Source organism: Silurus meridionalis, chromosome 2 (genome assembly GCF_014805685.1).
Source record: "Silurus meridionalis isolate SWU-2019-XX chromosome 2, ASM1480568v1, whole genome shotgun sequence".
Lineage (NCBI taxonomy): Eukaryota > Metazoa > Chordata > Actinopteri > Siluriformes > Siluridae > Silurus > Silurus meridionalis.
In genome coordinates, this window is record NC_060885.1 from 22,293,013 (window position 1) to 22,312,720 (window position 19,708).

The following is a 19,708-nucleotide window of genomic DNA, read 5'->3' on the forward strand; positions in this document are numbered from 1 at the left end:
CAAAACTCTTTTTCCAATTCTAGATCCAATGTGTTTTCTCTGCAGTCAGATCCACTGGGTTCGAGATTGGTAGCATCTCTAGTCCAAGTACAGTCTGCCAAACTTAAAGTGATTAAAGCAGAATGGTGCCATAACACAAAACGAATCAGCTGAATCAGCATGTCGATTCCTGAGCACATAAAACAAATAAAAGGATAAGATTGATTAGATGTCCAATCTGGTAATAATTCAATGTTTTAAGCTAGTGTTTATAAGGTCATTTTTTTAAATAAAAAATCGATTTAGAGCAATACAGTTCCTTTCAGTACTTTTGTTGCTGTATTACTATAGACCAAGACTAATCTGACCATGTGTTCTGTATCACATTATGACAAACCGAATTAAACATGCTTATTTGACTCGGATTGGGTGAAACGATTAAGCAGCAGGTGTGTTTCGACAGCAAAACAGCACAGTCTCACAACTTGTGAAATAGCAAGCTTCTTCAACCTTCTTTGCAAAACTAGTGCAAAAAAATTTGTAATTGAAAACTGTAATTATTTTGGATTAAAATCCAATCATGGTAACTGATTTGTCTCTAATATTTTGCCATATTGTTCTTATACTGAGATACACATAATTCAACACTCGAAATGTATATATGTAACAACAGTGTACTTTGCTTGTATAGCTGATTGTCCATAAATGTGTTGTTTCTCGTAAAAGTACACTTTAATATGTTGTGTAACAGTTTGGAAATAGATTTCATGAGGAGTTTATGTACAGTATTTGATGCAACATCACTCCAGTACCCGTAATGCTCACATAAGATTAATGCTTTACAGTAATTATTAGCTAATATCCACACTGCTGTGAAACCACAAAATTTGTTTATATTTAGGATCCATGTCAGAGTCATGGTGAATTCGATTTTTAATGTAAAATACTACTGAACTTTATTATAAAAGAAATTGCTCACATAAATATGATTAGATTATTTATATTAATAAATATAATTATATAAATAATAAATAATACATTATAATTAATAAATATAGTGTAAAACTCTCAATGTACCGTGCTCTCTCTGTGCAGCATACGGTCTCGCATGTAAAAACATACAGCACACGGTGTCAGTGATTCGCCTCTAGAGGCCGATCTCGTACTGACAGTGGACCTTCTCAGCCACTTCAGCAATGAACGCTATCCGGAAAAACTATCGGTATAGATTTTTGCCGATAGACAACAATCGGTACCGATTAATAGGCAAAACCGATGAATCAGTCAACCTCTAATTCTGAGCTCACCCCCCAAATGCACTGGGTATGAGGAGGAAAGGAATCCTAGCGATGCCTATATGCTTAGGTATAGTGATACATTTTTTATTCAGTGCAATATGGTATGCTGGTATCTTGATATGAGTTTTTGCACTTGTGCAACTCTGTCTGAAGGTCTGGGCTCTCTAGCACTGTTTTTAAATTCGACCTACTCCACTAACCGATATGACTTCCGATTGACTTGGTGTTCAGTCAAACATGTTTGTGGTATTAGCACTGGTAGATTGTATGAATATTTGATTAGATTCGGCTGTAAACTTGATTTGTGTAGATATCACTGTGCCACATTGCTTGGTAGGATAGAAATGCAGAATTGACATTTTATAGTTTATCACCTGAGCAAATTGTTTGATTAGAGACTTTGTATGTTCTCACCATCTGCATCTTCAATGTGATGCTCCTGAAGTATTTGGGTTGTGCTGTTTGGAATTGGAGTGTTTTGTTCTTAGAGAGTGTTCATCAAAGACAAAGACATATCACAAACTGAGAAGAGTGACTAATGAAATCAGCAGTGTACAGCACTTATTTTAGATAAGCCTCAGCCAGCTCTGGGTGAACATCATGTGTCGAATCCACCCCATACTGACAGAGTTTTAAATCTATAGAAATACTCAGTACAGCAAAAGCGTGCTGCATGACTGTTACATTTATACATCTGTTAATATTGTGGTGGTGATACTAGCATGGTAGCCTAGTGATTAAGGCATTGGATTTGAACATGAATTTAAATCCCACTCACACCAAGCTGCCACTCTTGGGCCCCTGAGAAAGGCCCTTAACCCCATGGCTGCTTAGTTGTATGGATGATTTAAAATAAATGTAAATCACTCTGGATAAAGGTGTTTGCCAAATGCCGTAAATAACCATGCAAATATATGACTATGAGTGAGCCTGAGATTTCTGCAGTTGTTCATGGAAAGATTTGATTATTACCGCAGAATATATTACCCACCACTCATATTCTCCGAACACCTAGAGCGTAGCACTGCCACTGATGCTCACAGCAATGCGACCTTTTCCTCAGTGCAGGCATTCGATTTTATACAGCTCACATCTCATCAGCATCTGTGCTGCTTAGTGTTCAATGCATGCAGTATGCTAATTAATGCATAAGGTGGAGTTTGGGATGCTTCTTTCCTTTTTTTCTGGTAGGATTGCACTTTCTCCTCTCATTCTGCTCAAACACTGCAGCTTGATTCTTTGGGGAGGGGGAGCAACGCCCTTTCATTTCAGCACAGTTGCCTGTCGTAATGAAATGGGTGCTTATTTATGATGAGCGTGTGCTTTTGGGGCTATAGAAGCGCTGACAGAACGTATGCGAACGGAGGAGCGTGCGCTGTGCGCAGGTGATTGAGAATGCGCCTGGGTCTCTGCAGTCAGTCCGCTACGAGGCGTGGCTCAGTGATCTCTGAGGTGGACTTTTTCGTTGCAGATGTATTTTAGTCTTCACAATGCTCTCTCTCAGAATTTCTGCACCGCTATGAAGCCTGGTGATTCTTTGGATATGATTCCTGGAGCACCTGTATGCAGCAATACGCTAGTTTGTCTCGAGCATCCTCTGTGCAGCACACTAAGACGAAAGACGTAACCTGAGACGAAAGACGTTAATATTCATGATCTCAGGTGGGTGCTTTAATCGAGAGGGCCTCGAACGGGGCTGACACAGTTAAGGTTGTTTGTGTGTGTGGTCATGTTAGTTTGAGACACTGACTCATTGGGAGCCTGTGTGGCTAATCTCTGTTTATTTGAAGAAGAGCTCTTTGTTGTTTTTCTGCTGCAGGAGAAGCCAGGGTTTAGTGTAGGGGAGGTTTTGTAAACTCTTACTACATATTATAGCCTGCAGTGCTTGAGCTAAAAAAAGTGATTTTCCAGTTCAAGCTTCTTCTTTATATCTTCACCCTGCTTCTTTTACCATCTACCTAACTTACTTACTATAATTCATGCCTACTGTAAACCTGAGGTTACAATCCACAATCCCACACATGTTGTAGCTGCACTAGGACATATGCTACTCAAATTTTGTGTGATTCAAGTAGGGGTGCTGTAATTTCCTGTTAATTTCCAGTAAATGTCTGGAAACTTTCCATGGGAACTACATCTGGGATATTTTGGACACATTCCAAGTTGGAAACTTACCAGGAATTTTAGGGAATATACAGAAATGTAAATGAATTCATTAGAAATTTTGGGAAATTTATATAAACTGTATCATATACAAACATAAACATTTTGTTTGGTCATTGAAATTGCATAACCAAGATTATCCTGCAACTACATGTCAGTTCCCTGTTACAGGCTAACCTGCATATTTTTTTTTAATTCCCAGTTTATTTCCATTCATTCCTATATTGTACCGCTAATTCCCTTGGAAAGTTTCCAGTCTGGAAAATTCCCAAAATTGTGCGACCCAAGTTACAAGATCATGAACATTGACACGTAAATACAATTAGTTAATCGGGCTAACATGCACTAACCAGACAGGCTCGTGTTTCTTCCTTCACAGGCAGCAAGCACGAGGATGGCACCCAAAGCGACTCAGAGAACGGCCTCGGCTTGCGTTTTGGTAGCCGACGCCACGCCGCTCTAGAGGAGCGCTTGAAGGCAGCTGGCCTTACACGTGCCAAAGTCACCGGGGCAGAGGGCTCGGGCTCCACCAGCCGCACCGCCTTCACCATCGAGTTCTTTGACGAGGAGAACCCGCGCAAACGCCGCTCCTACTCCTTCTCCCAGACAGCACCTCTTCTAGGAGGTATGGTAGGAGAAGGGCTGTGTCCGGCACCACCCTCCCATCCTAAGGGCACTTCATCAGTGCTGGCAACGGTGGCACCAACAGCGGCACGGCTACTGCAGAAAAAAAGGTCAGAAGAAAAGACAACGACTCCTGTGGATGAGACACAGAAGCAGGACGATGAGCAGAGCGACAAAGGTACCTATACCATCGAGCTGGAGAACCACAATCCTGAGGAGGAGGAGGCCCGACGCATGATTGATAAGGTAACAGATTTTGATTCAATATACTAAATTGAAAATATTTAGTAGCAATCCAGAACGTGAATATGTTCTTAGGTTTGCCTGCAGGGGTAATTCAATCGAAGTTCAGACTCTAAACAAACATAAATATTTCATCAGACCTGAAATTAGTACTAAAAAAACTACTGCAGCATAAGAAAATATTGGTATCACAACCCCTGTATCGTGATACGTTTCATATCGTCAGATTCTTAGTGATACAAAGCCCTACCGCAGCATAGCCGATAAACAAATGAAAAAAAGATGTAAAGACTAGAGTTCAGTGATTTAAGTTTACTTAATATGAAAGTAATGGTTTTTTTTATAGCAGTTTCCTAGTTTTTACCAATCACATGCAATTATGCCAATTGTTTAGCAAGTAATTATCTACATTGCCATAGACATTTACTTCATCTTCTAATGGTCTAATTAAAGAGCCAATTAAATTGAGAAAGATTGCAACATAAAATAAACTTTTCATATAGTCTCATTGATAACTATAATCCAATCAGTAATGTCAAAATATTAAATGCTAACTGTGGTTGCTATTGAGATGATATTTGCTTATACATTTTTTTATAAGCAGGGAATCTATCTATCATATTTTTTCACTTGAATATCACTAATCCTTGAAGGTTTTATGATGAACCCAATAGCAGAGGCTTTTTTCTTATCTATATTATTTTATGTATCTTTCACCAAATCAAAAAGTGACTGAATGCACAGTGCTTGTACATTAATAATACAATAGCGAGACCTGTAAGTTTTCAGGACGGTTTTAAAGGCATTTTGAGGCAGTTCTGGTACCATGATGTACATCAGTGCAGCACAATAGATCACAGCAATTTGTGCTGCACTTCTTCCCATGATCCTTTACGATTTAATGAAGTGCAATGTGAGTTGTGTCTCGTCCCCAGAGCAGTTTGCACAGCGCGCTTTCTCCGAATCTATATCTAATGTGTTTGTGATGCTCCTCTCTAGCTAACCAGGCAATCCTTGCTTTATTCTATTTACCTTGAGGGAGCTATTTAGCTCTTGACTTTATTGCAGTAACTTTTCTCAAAGTGTAGTTTAATTTGTAACAGAAAAAAAAAACAATTTAGGAAATTAAATAGTTCCTTCAAGGCCTTCTCTGTCGAATAAATAAAATAGTCAAGATGAATGAATGAGTAAATAAATTGTATATGGATATATTTAATGTTATAAAGAGCCTTTAATTGGCACCTTTACCAATGAAAACCCTCTTATTCTTGCCTCAGATGTTTCAGGACCTTTTTTTTCCACACTGTTGCTATGGAATCAAGGCTTCAGGACATGCGCTGTGAAGTCGCTCTGCTTTGAGGCATATGTTTCCACACTCAGGTGTCAGAGTCTCATGGCTTTGTGCTGTTTTGAAGGAGCCCTTGTTCCTCATGCGCTTTTGTCCTCTGTTGTTTAGGTGTTTGGGGTGAAGAACCCTCCCGATCCTGGCTGCACAGCGCATCAGAAAACTAAGGACAGTAAGAAGGCCAGCAGCACTAAAGCTGAGGTAATTTTGAAGTCCTGGGGATGACACATTAATTGTTTATTGTGTGGCTGTGCACCACATGATCAGTTGTCCATTTTTTTAAAGTGCTTTTAGAGCAGGGTTGCACTGATTAGTATAAACAGCTATTATTATATATTTATTTAATAAAAAATTGTTAAATTGTAAGAAGATGCGTTTCTAAAACGTTTTTTTTTTTTTTTTTTTGCACAAGCCTGAATTTGACTAATACATAGAATGGAATCGTTGTCTTTAATTGCATTTGACATGCAGACATACATTTCATGCATTAAGTTATCGAGTTCAGAAGTTTTATTGTAATCACAATCTTTTGCACAATGCAGAATGGTGTTTAACAGCTGTCCCCGACCTTTTTGTACCACGGACGCGAAACAATTTTTTTCACGGACCGAGAATGTCACATGCACAACCAAACATGTATTACTATTATACATATTATAGGATTTAATTATTTATATAGGTATTGCATATAAAATTTAAATTCAACTTATCTGACATAATGCTGAATCAGTGGGAGCATCATTTATTGATGCATAAAAGTCAATAAAATGAAAAAAAATTGTAAATTCAAAAGATTTTATTCTTGCTGTGTTGACGGGTACTGGTCCGTGGCCCGGTTTTTGTGGACCCCTAGTGTAAAACGTTTAATTTAGTGGATATTAGATATATTAGGATATATTGGATATAGTTAATTAACTATACACCAAACACCAACATTTGTCACACAATGAAAAGAATACGTAAACAAGAAACATGATTCTAAATGGATGAAACGAAACATAAAACACCCATGAACATGCACTTAAAATTAAAACCTGGACATGGGCAAAAGAAAATGTCAAATGAGGCACAAAAGGTGCAGTGAACTGTTTCTGATTGCTTATATGATATCACATGGAAAACTCATGATTGCATAGGAAATCCTAGGTGCTTTCTTTGGATTTTCTTTGGATTAAGAGGACTAACAATATGATAAAAAAAAAGCTGCCCAAACAGATATTACTGTTTTTTTTTTACTATACTTGAATATACTAATATAGTATGTATTTATATGAGTGTGCTGGAATTTTAAATTCATTGAAATCGTATTGAATTTCTTTAATACCATTCTTTGGAAAGCTTGCCTGAGGAAACTCCAATTTTCAGACTGCCACTAAAGAAGGCATGTAACATTTGCATTGATTCTGTGTCGGTTCGGTGCCATTCCTTTATTTGACCATTTTTTTGATTAAACAGAGTAGGTCACTCACTCACTGACCCAGTTAAGGGAAAAAAAAGAAGGAACCGTGCTCCCTTCCCCTCAAGGCACATACACATGGCCAAGAATAATGGCGCCATGCAGTCGACATACCCCACAATTCTAGTGGCATTGTGTGTAAACACAATAGACACTGGATCACAGCACCTAATTCAAAACAGTTTGGTGATTTTCCTACTCAAAAACTAATAATCCACTTGAATCAACAAAATGTACAGGAATGGAGATAATGCTTAATGATTAATGCTACAGGAATTGTACAACAAAGTGTCTTTCCAAATTTTTCATGTAGATTTTATTTCTAAGCCTGTTAATATACTTGCATGCACTGGAACATTTTAGTGCATGGGACAGTACACTGGACAACACACTACTCAAGACACATCAAGAGGAATGACATTTGCAAAGACTTACTCTAACAGGGGTAATTGATTTGAATCAATAGCGTGGATGTGCTTATTGAATACACATGTACTTTGTTTGTAGGGCCTTTTGGTGGAATCGGTTGCTGTTGGAAGTCCACATTGGGTTTCCCAGTGGGCCACTTTAGCTGCCAATCACACAAGAACTGATCCTGAAGGTTCTGGAGCAGAACCCACACACTTTGTCCATCAAGAGCGAGGTATTAATCTTTATCTCACTAGATAATATATAATGTTCTGATGATACAATTTGCTAACTATGATTTTTCAGCTAAAGCATGGTTCAGACTGAAACATAAAATTCACCCAGCAAAAACACATTTCACTTAAATTTGAAAAGATAAACACTGCTGGTAGTGGTGTCAGCTGCTTTGCTGGTTGTAGTGGGTTCTTTTACTTTATATTGGTGAACAATGATTTGTAAAGTGATAAGCCTGTCCTGTAACCCAAAAGAGAATTATGGGTTGGGACAGTCTCTTTAGGTCTAAGAGCACTTTTACCTTGTACCCTGTATTCTAATTATTGCTAACGACAGTTTGAGATAAAATTGTGATTAAAATATGAATTAGACTTACGCTCAACATTTTAAACTGTATTTGTATGACCACCTACCTAATATTGTGTTGGTCCCCCTTTTGCTACCATAACAGTTGTGACCCGTCGAGCATTACTGCATTAACCTCTTCAGCAATTTGAGCTAGTCAAACTCACTCAAAAATTTATGCTTGCCCATTTTCCTGTTTCTAACAAGTCAACTATGAGGACAAAATGTTTACTTGATGCCTAATATATTTCACCTATTAACAGATGCCATGATGAAGAGATAATCAGTGTACCGATTTGCTGATGACTCAGCAAAAATAATCTTCAAATTCAAAAGCATGTCATAATATTTTTCTTTCAGAAGCTGAGACATTTGAGTCAGGTGTGTCTTTGAGGAGCACTGGCTCTGCCACCTCCAGCCAGGCTGAACGGAAGAGGAGGACACTGCCTCAACTACCCACTGAGGAGAAGAGCAGGCTGGGGAAGTCCACCCCTTCCACAGGACTTCGCTCTGAGATTGGTGAGAAGCAAGACACTGAACTACAAGAAAAACAGCACAAGGGTGATGGTGAATGTGTTTCCACTCCAAGCAAGAAGGACGCTACTACAAGTGGAAAGACAAACCAGGTGCAGATGGCCTCTTCCAAGCCTCCTGTGCCTCCTGTGGGAGATGTAGAGAAGCAGAGTGAGGACGCTCGCAGGAGGCGTGCTGAGGACAGGAGCAAAGGGAGTGATGGCGAACGGAGTGGGAAGCCCCTGGTGCGTCAAGGCAGCTTTACCATAGACAAACCAAGTGCCAATGTTCCACTTGAGCTCATCCCACGTATCAACCAGCGCCAGTCTGGGGGCAGAGAGCGCAGTGACTCAGCTGGCAGCATGGACACAGCCACGCTGCTTAAGGACACTGAGGCTGTTATGGCCTTTCTTGAGGCCAAACTGCGAGATGAGAAAAAGCTGGACCCTTCGCCACCCCCTGGCTACCCTTTAGGACGCTCTTTTTCCCCAGAGTTGGGTTCTGACACAACTAAAGCAACTGGTCGCACTGAAGTGCCGCAGAAGCGCCGTTCTCTCAGCAGTATGCACAGAGAGAAAAGCAACATGAGCTCAGCTGGAAAGAGCACAACCAATGCACGGGAGCGATTGGAAAGGAAAGCCAAGCCCAAGACATCAGATGGGCGTTTGGATACACGTCGTTCTTCCCATACAAGTCAGCGGGCCCGCCAGCCCTCCATGGACTTGACTGATGATGAGCAGACATCCTCGTTACCGATTTCTGATGTGCTCTCTGATGACCAGGAGAATGGACGTAACCCGTTCACTTTCACTGATGACTTGTTGCACTCCAAACTGGACTCCTCAAAGGTCACTAGAGCAAGCAAATCGAACAGGACACCCCAAGCCAGCACTACTCCCATTGGCAAGCCTCAGTTGCCTCAGCCTCGGCCCACAAGAGCATCTCTCCTGAGACGTGCTCGACTTGGAGACACATCTGACACAGACCTGGCAGATGCAGACCGAGTCTCAGTTGCATCTGAAGTGTCCACAACCAGCTCTACATCCAGACCACCATCAGGCAGGAAGGCACCATCTCGGCTCGATATGTTGGCACAGCCCAGACGCACCAGGCTCGGGTCCATGTCAGCACGCAGCGACTCTGAAGCTACAATATCCCGCAGCACTACCTCAAGGATATCATCTGAGACAGCTTTGAGACTAGGCTTGCGCCCCACCAACCCGGCAGACAGCAAACTTAACCCACGTCTCCGGGCAAACAGCGTCTCCAAGCTGACAGACACCAAATCTAAGACCACGCCTTCTATCACCAGTGCTCCTGCAGGTAAGCTCATATTAATCCTCACTTTATATGGTATAGACTTATGTATTTTCACAAATTATTTAGAATTGCACTATCCATATTGGCTAACCATTAAAAGGTCTATAAAATAAGCAAGAGATTAATTAAGAACAAGGGTCCCCAAACTTTTTTCTGTCAGGGCCACATCATTTTTTTTAATGGTGGCCAAGTTGGTCTGTATCAGAAAATGACATATGTCGAAGTGACTACCAGTATTATTGTGGAGATTTTATTATGATTTTAAATGTATTTATTATGCCTTCCTCATGCTAGATTAGTTTATTATTTCGTTATGCACCATACAGACAAATAAGCATTAATTTTAAAGAGATATATTATATTTTAAAGAGCATTATTACTATCATAATGAAATTTTTTCATATTCCTTGTTTGCAATCTGTTAAGCAACCTGAATACTAGCTCGAACGGTCGAATTGTTCAGTTGGTTTTTGGCATACAGACATATACTGCTGAGCTGACAGTCCACTTTTCAGCTTCAACAATTTGTCCGCGCTCATTTGTCCTTGCATACCTGTCTCTGTGGTGGGGTTCATAGTGTCGGCACAGAATGTATTCTTTGAACACAGACGGTGTTTCTTGACAGATAAGACAAACAGACACTTCTTTGCACTGAACAAAAAATAATCACTTGTCCACTTTTGGTCAAATACCCTGCATTCTAAATCGACTTTTCTCTTTCTTAACAATTTTGCCATTTTGTTGTCTCTTTGAATTTGTCTCACGTGCAGTAGCACCTGCTCGATCACAATGGAATGTTATGTTGAATGTAACATTCTGTTGGTTGGTTGGTATTATATAATTATGCTACTAATATCTAAGGGAAATTTTTGTTTTAAAGCCAACATTTATTATCAAATACAGATATGATATCAGTAAAACCATAATTAAAATTAAATTTTTTATTTATGTCTCTGGTATTGTTTAGAGGGTTGTTTTAAATGTCTGGTCTGTATTTGACCTGCAGACCTTAGTTTGGGGACCCTTGATTTAGAATAATGTGAAATTTTCCTTAATGCATAATACTTGATATAAAATCTTGTAAAAAAATTTTAATTCCTTGCTTCTTTTGCTTACCTCAATCCAGTAAGTTGAGCTTGACTTCCCAGGTGTTTATCTTAACATTCCAGTAGGTACAACCTATACACCGGCTAGTCACATAGCTGTAGTGTTTAGCTTTTCTTTTCACCATAGTAGGGCTGCTGTTGTAGATTATTTTAGTAATCGAGTATTCCAACGATTAATCCATCCATTAATCGAGTATTCGGATAAGAAGTACTTTTTCTTTATTAAAGAGCAATACTAAATAAGATAGAAAATATGACAGGTCTCTTAAAATGAACATTTAATTTGTTTTTCTTTTTGGAAAAATGTCAATTTTAATTGCTAAAAATGCATACAAGAATATCGGTCTAAACTCATTCTAAACCCAAAATCTAAACCCATTTAGTGCATTTAATAGCTTTACATCAAAATACAAATTCAGTTGCGTTCGAAAAGTCCCTCTGCAGTGGCCATGTACAGTAGATTATGGGAAACTATTCGCTTAATAAAACTCATAATTATTCTCACGTATTTATTTATTAAATCTCGCACAGTATCGACTTTGTGGTTTTCTTGTCTCCCTACTCTACGTCGCTACTTCGGATGAACTTTTTGAACGCAGTGTATATAAATTAAAATATAAAAATTATTTAAAAATTCCTTAAAAATGATAAAAGTTAGGCAAAAAAATAATAATTATGTGGCAGAAACGGGCTTCCATAGGATTCCGGCAGAAAAAAAACAAGTTAGTATTGCTCTTTAACAAAGAAAAACTACTTCTAATCCGATTACCTCGATTAATCGTTGGAATAATCGGCATAATACTCGATTCATAAAATAATCGATAGCTACAGCCCTACTCCAAACCAATTCAATGAACTTTGGTAGCCAGAACACAAAAAATACACCACTGGTGATCGGCAGGATTTAAATCACAAATTTCAAGTTACTTCCAAATATACTTTTAAGTTATTGTAAAATGCACCAGAGTGGCCACTGTCTACATGTACAGACAGAAGGCTCTTAGCTTTTCAACCACAATTGCAGGTTACTGGAGCATTTAGGTTGTGTCAAGAGTGTTTTAAAATCCATTTATGCATATAAAGTTAACCTTGGATTCAGCTTTATTTAGTCCAAATGTCAAGAGATTGACATGAGGGGGAAACATTTTTCCAGGTCGTGCATAAGGCTTTTGGGCTTAACGGCAACTGTTGAATTTGGTTGCCTTTTCTCAGAGACTCGTGCAGTTATATCACACCATATGTGTGGTTCAATCAAACAGTTTTTTAGAAAAGAAAGGTGTTTTGTTGGAAAAGAGGTGAATATCTAAAGGGCAGATCAGTAAAACAGGGTGTGGAGCTTGTATCTGTGCTCAGCCCACATACATTACATACATTTCCTTCCATAATGGATCATACTGTTTTATAATTCCTTGTTCATGGTGTGGATGGAAAGAGAAATTGTGTAGGGGTGATCCTGAACCAAGTGCACAGTAAGAGAGTAGTGGAGGTGAAGAGAGTTATGAACATAAAGCTGGAAGTTGAAGGGGTGATGATAAACATCATCAGTGCTTATGCTCCACAAGTCGGCTGTGAGATGGAGGAGAAGGAAAAATTCTGGAGTGAGTTAGATGAAGTGGTAGAAGGTGTACCTAGGAATGAATGATTGGTGATTGGGGCAGACTTTAATGGCTATGTAGGTGAAGGGAACAGAGGTGATGAGGTGGTAATGGGTAGGTATGGTCTTAAGAAGAGGAATGTAGATTTTGCTAAAAGGATGGAAAAGGCAGTGGAAAATACTTTTTTTATTTTAATAAAAAGGAGGATCATAGGGTGATGTTTAAGGACTATGTTCTATGTATGGTAAAGCAGGAAGTGGATAGGATTAGTAAGGAGAAAGTGAGAGCAGTGATTAACAGGATGAAGAGTGGAAAGTTGGTAGGACCAGATGGCATACCGGTAGAAGCATGGAGATGTTTAGAAAAGATGGCAATCTTTTTAAAAAGATTGTTCAACAAGATTTTGGAAGGTGAGAGGATGCCTGAGGAATGGAGAAGGAGTGTGCTGATACCAATCTTTAAGAATAAGGGAAATGTGCAGACCTGCAGTAACTACAGGGGAATAAAGTTGATTAGTCACACCATGAAATTGGGAGAAAGAGTAGTGAAATCCAGGCTGAGAAAAGGTGACCATCTGTGAGCAACAGTATAGTTTTATGCAGTGGAAGAGCACCACAGACGCATTATTTGCTTTAAGAATGTTGATGGAGAAGTATAGAGAAGGTCAGAAGAAGTTGCATTGTGTGTTTGTGGATTTAGAGAAAGCATATGACAGTGTGCCTAGAGAGGAATTGTGGTATTGTATGAGGACAGTGTGACAGCAGTGAAGTGTGCAGACAGACTGGTTCAAGGTGGAAGTTGGATTTAATCAAGGATTGGCTCTGAGCCCTTTCCTGTTTGCAGTGGTGATGGACAGATTTGACGGAAGAGGTCAGACAGGAGTTTTCATAGACTATAATGTTTGTGGATGATCTTGTGATTTGTGGTGAGAGTAGGGAGCAGGTTGAGAAGAGCCTGGAGAGGTGGAGGTACGCGCTGAAGAGAAAGGGAATGAAAGTCAGTAGGAGTAAGACAGAGTATGTGTGTGTGAATGAGAGGGAGGGCAGTGGAGTGGTGCAGTTGCAGGGAGAAGAGGTGGTGAAGGTGGAGGAGTTCAGGTACCTGGGGTCAACAGTGCAAAGTAATGGAGAGTGTGTTAGAGAAGTGAAGAAAAGAGTGCAGGCAGGGTGGAGTGGGTGGAGAAGAGTGACAGGAGTGATTTGTGATAGAAGAGTATCTGCAAGAGTGAAAGAGGGAAAGTTTAAAGGACTGTGGTAAGACCTGAGATGTTGTATGGTTTAGCGACAGTGGCATTGAGTAAATGACAGGAGGTGGAGCTGGAGCTGGATAAGGGCATCTGCTAAATGCCGCAAATGAGGTAGCAGAGCTAAAGATGTTGAGATTTTCAATAGGAGTGATGAGGATGAAGAGGATTAGAAATGCGTTTATTGGACAGACAGCGCATGTAGGATGTTTTGGGTAAAAAGTGAGAGAGGAACAATTGAGATGGTTTGGACATTTGCAGAGGAGGGACATGGGGTATATTGGTAGGAGAATGCTGAGGATGGAGCCACCAAGAAGGAGGAAATGAGGAAGGCCAAAAGGGAAGTTCATTGATGTGTTGAGGGAAGACATGCAGGTAGTTGGTTTGAAAAAGGCAAATGTAGAGGACAGAGTAAAATACGGAGACGAATGATCCGCTGTGGCGACCCCTAATGAGAGCAGCCGAATGATACTTTTTTTTGTAATTCCTTGCTTGAACTCAAAGGATGCCTTTTCCTTTCCATATACATTGAAATTGCCAGGAAGTAGGTCTTATACATTAAAACAAGGGCTTGTACATTATTAGATATTAGATATATTTATACTAAGACCCCACACAAATGTTAGTTAGCAGTGTATTTTCCCACAGATTGTTTTTTTCTTGATGTCTGATTGTTGATGTCTGTCATCTGTTGTTGTCCCTGCATGCATATGTTGTTTATAAAGAGCACATTTACTCAGAGATGTCTCGACCCGAGCCTGAGGACGACCTAGCTGACCAGGAGCCCATGGGTACTGTACCATCTCTGGGCTGCGTGTGCTTTTTAGTTGCTGTGTGTGTGTGTGTGTGTGTGTGTGTGTGTGTGTGTGTGTGTGTGTGTGTGCGCGCAAACCATTTTGTGCGCGTTGTGTGTGCTTTTTTGTATTTGCACCAGCGTCTGTGCATGTAAGACCTTGGTCAAATATGACTCTAATGCGATGATGAAAACATGCAAATACTTACAGTGCTCCATTCCAAGCCCTTGAAAAGAGCCTTGCATCCCGTGAGTGTGTTTTTTTATGTAACTCAATGTAGAAGTTCCACAGTAAAATCATGTACGTATCAGTGATATTGAAGTATGCTTATTCTTGTGCTGTGTATTTAAGTTACATACTCCCAAGGAGATGATTTAAAGATAGGATTAAGAGGTGAGCTAAAAGTACTTAAAAAGTTTTTAAATAAAAAATGAATTTTATTTTGTAATTTTCAGAAAAGATGGGGTGTAATTTTTAGGTAATCCTGAAGGACATAACACAGAATATAGTGTAGAACATATAGAGTATGGCAGATGTCCCCAAAAAAAGTCACCAGACTGCTGATGCAAGCTTTAAGCAATGGGAATAAAAAGCTTTAAGTCCAGCTTGTGTTGCATCGGCTCCCCCTGATGGCAATCATTCATAACAACTGATTGAATGGCTGCTTGGGTGTATGGTGAGCAAGCGCAATATCAAAACCTCTATTTTTTATAGTTAACGTTGACGTAACATAGAGAAGACAGCAGAGTATGTCATCACTTAATTGCAATACATCGCTTAAATCTCACTGTGGTAAATCTCACTGTGATAGTTGTAACATTAATCAGACTTTTCTTTTTTTCTTTTGGATAGATTTGACAGATATGTATACATTCTTAAAATTATTATTTTCTGCTTGTTTTTGGGACCATATGTACTTTGGTATACAGAAAATCTCCAATCCTGAAAGAAACAAGGTTTTAAAGGATTAATGCAAGACTTTTTACACTGTTGGAAAATGTAAATATACACTACCCAGGCAAAAAGATTTGCAAATTATATTTCATTCTCTCTGTCTCAGCACAAAATGGAAATAAATGTGGTGACAAACTTATGCAATGTCACCACATTTATTTCCATTTTGTACTGAGACAGAGAGAGTCAGACCACTGTCAGTACATCTGAGATTTTCAGCGGGGTCAAGTCTATGTGGTGGCCAATTTTTGTGTGAAAATGATTTCTCATATCCTTCTGGAATATGCCTTGGCCATCAGCAAAGACAAAACTGGTCATTCAGTCCATTTAAGTAGTCAGGTATTGCTCAGTAATGTTGCTGAGCCTTGAACTGACCAGTTTAAGCAACCAAAGATCATCACTGAATCCAGAGGCTTGTACAGTATACAGTACACACATTATACATGTGCTTCACTTTATGCACTTTTTGTTGCCAGATATTAGTAATATCATGATTGTTAATAGGTAGTGGGTGTTTGGGATGCTTTACTTAATTCTATTCTTATGATGAATTTTATTATGAATATGAAAATGAATAAATCATCTGATTAAACCTTGTGTCAGCAGGAATGGAGATAATTCATTTGAAACATTTGTGCCTTTGGTGTTCTTCTCATCTAACAGCACAGGTTTCACAGTTGTGTCTAATACTGACAAGAATCTTGATCTTGAATAATGACAAGAGATTTTTGAAACTTTTTTCTTCAGCCCACTTATCCACTTCTTACTCATTGCCTCTCTCTCTCTCTCTCTCTCCCTCTCCCTCTCTCTCTCTCTCTCTCTCTCTCTCTCTCTCTCTATATATATATAGAGAGAGAGAGAGAGAGAGAGAGAGAGAGAGAGAGAGAGATCTTTCTCATGCTTTTATTAGGAACATAATTATTTCGTAGTACATAGCATGCTCAGTGCTCTATTATTTGCTCAGCTTCTCGCAGTAGACAAACTATGGTTTGCTGGTGCTCTACCGTATAGAAAAGTGTATAATATGATGTAGCCTCTGGCCCACACAATAACCACACGTCTCCTGTGTATTTGCAGCCAGCAGCAGGTGGCGGCGACTTAATACGGAATACGGTTCCACCTCTGAGGACGAGTTCGGCTCGAACAGGAACTCACCGAAAGCCGGGCGCTTGAGACCAGGCACTGCTCTGCGCACCAGTAGGCTGAGCAGCTCGAGCGCAGTGACGACAAGCCCAGGCACCATCACCATCAAACACAGGATGAGGGAGCAGGAGGAATATATCAGAGACTGGACAGCACACAGCGAAGAGATCGCCAGGTACCAATCAACTTCATGTTCCTCAGATTCACTTATACACTCGTGCACTTTCTAGTTACCTAGAAAGCAGTAGAACTAGACTCCACTCCCTTTCTTATTATAGGACCATTACTGGCATTGTGAGATTTACATTTATGCCTAGCTGCTTTGTGGAGACAGATACAGAAGTCTGGCTACAGATTTCTTTGTCCAGTCCATTTTAACAATGCTTTGAGTTTGTCTCTTTGAGGCTAGAGGAGTTCTAAACGACTGGCCACATAGCACCCTGCCTATCTGTTTATTCTCTCCATTTAGTCTTTATTACTCACTATTCTTTTTCTCTTAGTCTCTCTCTTTTGTACAACAATATGCCTACAGATAATCACGCAATCTCAGGAGTACTCTGACTTCACTACAATGCTCCTGTGTAGGAAAACAACAAAATAGTGATGACACAGCAGTGTTCAGCCAGATGTTCTTTTTATACTCAGAGCAATAGCTACTTAGCATTTACAGCTGTCGAGTTTCTCTGCTGCAAAGGAAATTTGTTGTACCAATCACAATTAATCTACTGTAAATTTGCTGAAACTTTCAAAACTATGAGAAAGGCATCTTTCCGTTAGCCCACATGTAGTTATTCGGTCTGTTTCATGGGAGTCTCACACAAAATCTTTACCAAAAACGATCAAATTATCGTTAACTTACTTTAAATTGCAATATATTGAAAAGTTGTTCATTTGAAATCAGAACTATATATTCATTCACAATCACTCTAGTTCGACCCCATTCATTTTGGATTAGTGCCATACTTTGTTTAAAACCACATCAGCAAGTGTTTGTGATTGTGAATGAATTGAGTATACAGAGTTTGAGAATAATAGATATATAGGTTATATGTATATGGACACACCCCTCACATTTTAGCAACCATTTTATTATATGTTCTCAAGAGACAGTACTATAAAAATGAAACTTGCATATATTTTAAAGTAGTAAATGTCCACTTGTATAGCAGTACAGATTTACTGTCCTCTGAAAATAACTCACCATACAGCAATTATTGTCTAAATAACTGGCAACAAAGTGAGTAAACACCCTGAGTGAACGCCTCAAAACTGTGTCCAGAGTGTCAGTAATCTGTGTGAGCACCATTGTTATCCATCACTGCCTTAATCCTCCTGGGAATGGAATTCACCAGAGCTGCACAGGTTATTGCTGGGATCCTCTTCCATTCCACTTTAATGACATCACAGAGCTGCTGGATGTTAGACACATGGTGTTTCTCCACCTTCTGCTTGAAGATGCCCCAGAGGTTCTCAATAGGGTTCAGGTCTGGAGACATACATTGCCACTCCTTCACCTTTAGTTTCCTCAGCAAGGCAGTTGTCATGTTGGTGGTGTATTTGGGGTTGTTATTATGTTATTATATTCAGTCTATTTTCTGCAGGGAGGGCATCATGTTCAGAATGTCACAATACATATTAGAATCCATGTTTCTCTCAATGAACCCCAGCTCCCCAGTACCAGCAGCTCTCATGCAGCCCCAGACCATGATGCAACCACCACCATGCTTGACTGTAGGCAGGACACAATTTTCTCACGTTCTGGACACCATCTAAGCCAAACAAGATTATCTTAAATCTCATCAAACCACAGGACATGGTTTCAGTAATTCATGCTCTTGGACAGGTTGTCTTCAGCAAACTGTTTGTATGCTTTCTTGTGAGCCAGTTTCAGAAGTGTTGCAGTGTACATATGGTCTGAGCACTTACAAGTGGACCTTCTGCTTCTGCAACCTCTAAAGCAATGCTGCAGCACTCATGCATCTGTTTTTTGAAGCAGCTTCTGCACCTGACGCACAGCACGAGGACTCAACTTCTTTGATGGACCCTTGTGAGGCCTGTTCCGAGTGGAACCTGTCTTGGAAAACCTCTGTATGACCCTGGCCACTGTACTGTAACTCAGTTTCAGGGTGTTACTGATCATCTTATAGCCTCAGTCATCTTGGTGGAGAGAAACTAATTCTAATTCTCAAATCTCAGAGTTTTTTGCCATGAGGTGCCATGCTAGTATGAGAGAATTGAACTCAAAGCACCAGATTTTAACTGCTCTAATACAAGATACACAAATTTGTATGGTCCTGTCAAGCAGACAAAAACAGGTGGCTTTGCATGGTTAAACAACGTCTTGCCCTTATCATTTAGAGTGTACTCACTTTTGTTGAAAGCCATTTAGACAATAATGGCTGTATGTTGAGCCATTATAGAGGACAGTAAATCAGTACTGCTACACAAGCTGCACATTGACAACTCTAAAATATATCCAAGTTTCATTTCTATAGTATTGTCACTTAAAAAGTAAAAAAAAAATTGTTGCTGAAATGTGAGTAATGTACTCACTTTTGTGAGATACTGTATAAACACACACACAGAAATACCTCGTGCGTGTCGACTGCGGAACAAACCATGTACTCTGTAACGTTATGACAACTGAAAAATGTTTCGGCAATCATTGCATGCTCAGAAATCGACAGCGACTCCTGTGATAAAAATCATGAGCGCTTCAGTCTCACAGTAAAGTTGAAAGTGGTTAAAAATGCTACCAAGAAGTCTGGAAAGGATAGAATAAGATTTTACAGAGGGATAAAAAAAGATATTAAGAAAAAACTGTTTTACAACCACTTTAAAGAAGAAGTTGAATTATTTTATGTATCGTATCTGATTACAGGATTGCTTTGTATGCCAACATCATCATTGTATATTTTGCCAAGTAAAATGTTTAATTTTGAGGA

General features: G+C 39.5%; 1 protein-coding gene across 14 annotated transcripts in view; it reads left to right on the forward strand.

Moving 5' to 3' along the window:
* The window catches only part of cep170aa (centrosomal protein 170Aa), a 54,964-nt gene that overhangs the window by 27,900 nt on the left and 7,356 nt on the right, over nt 1-19,708 (forward strand). For 12 of the 14 annotated variants that reach the window (XM_046868094.1, XM_046868102.1, XM_046868122.1 and 9 more), the window contains 5 exons: nt 3,820-4,310; nt 5,764-5,853; nt 7,616-7,751; nt 8,456-9,931; nt 16,698-16,938. In XM_046868094.1, the coding sequence (XP_046724050.1) occupies nt 3,820-4,310; nt 5,764-5,853; nt 7,616-7,751; nt 8,456-9,931; nt 16,698-16,938 (2,434 nt within the window). The remainder of the gene's footprint in view (nt 1-3,819; nt 4,311-5,763; nt 5,854-7,615; nt 7,752-8,455; nt 9,932-16,697; nt 16,939-19,708) is intronic. The other 2 variants (XM_046868061.1, XM_046868154.1) reach the window with 1 other exon arrangement.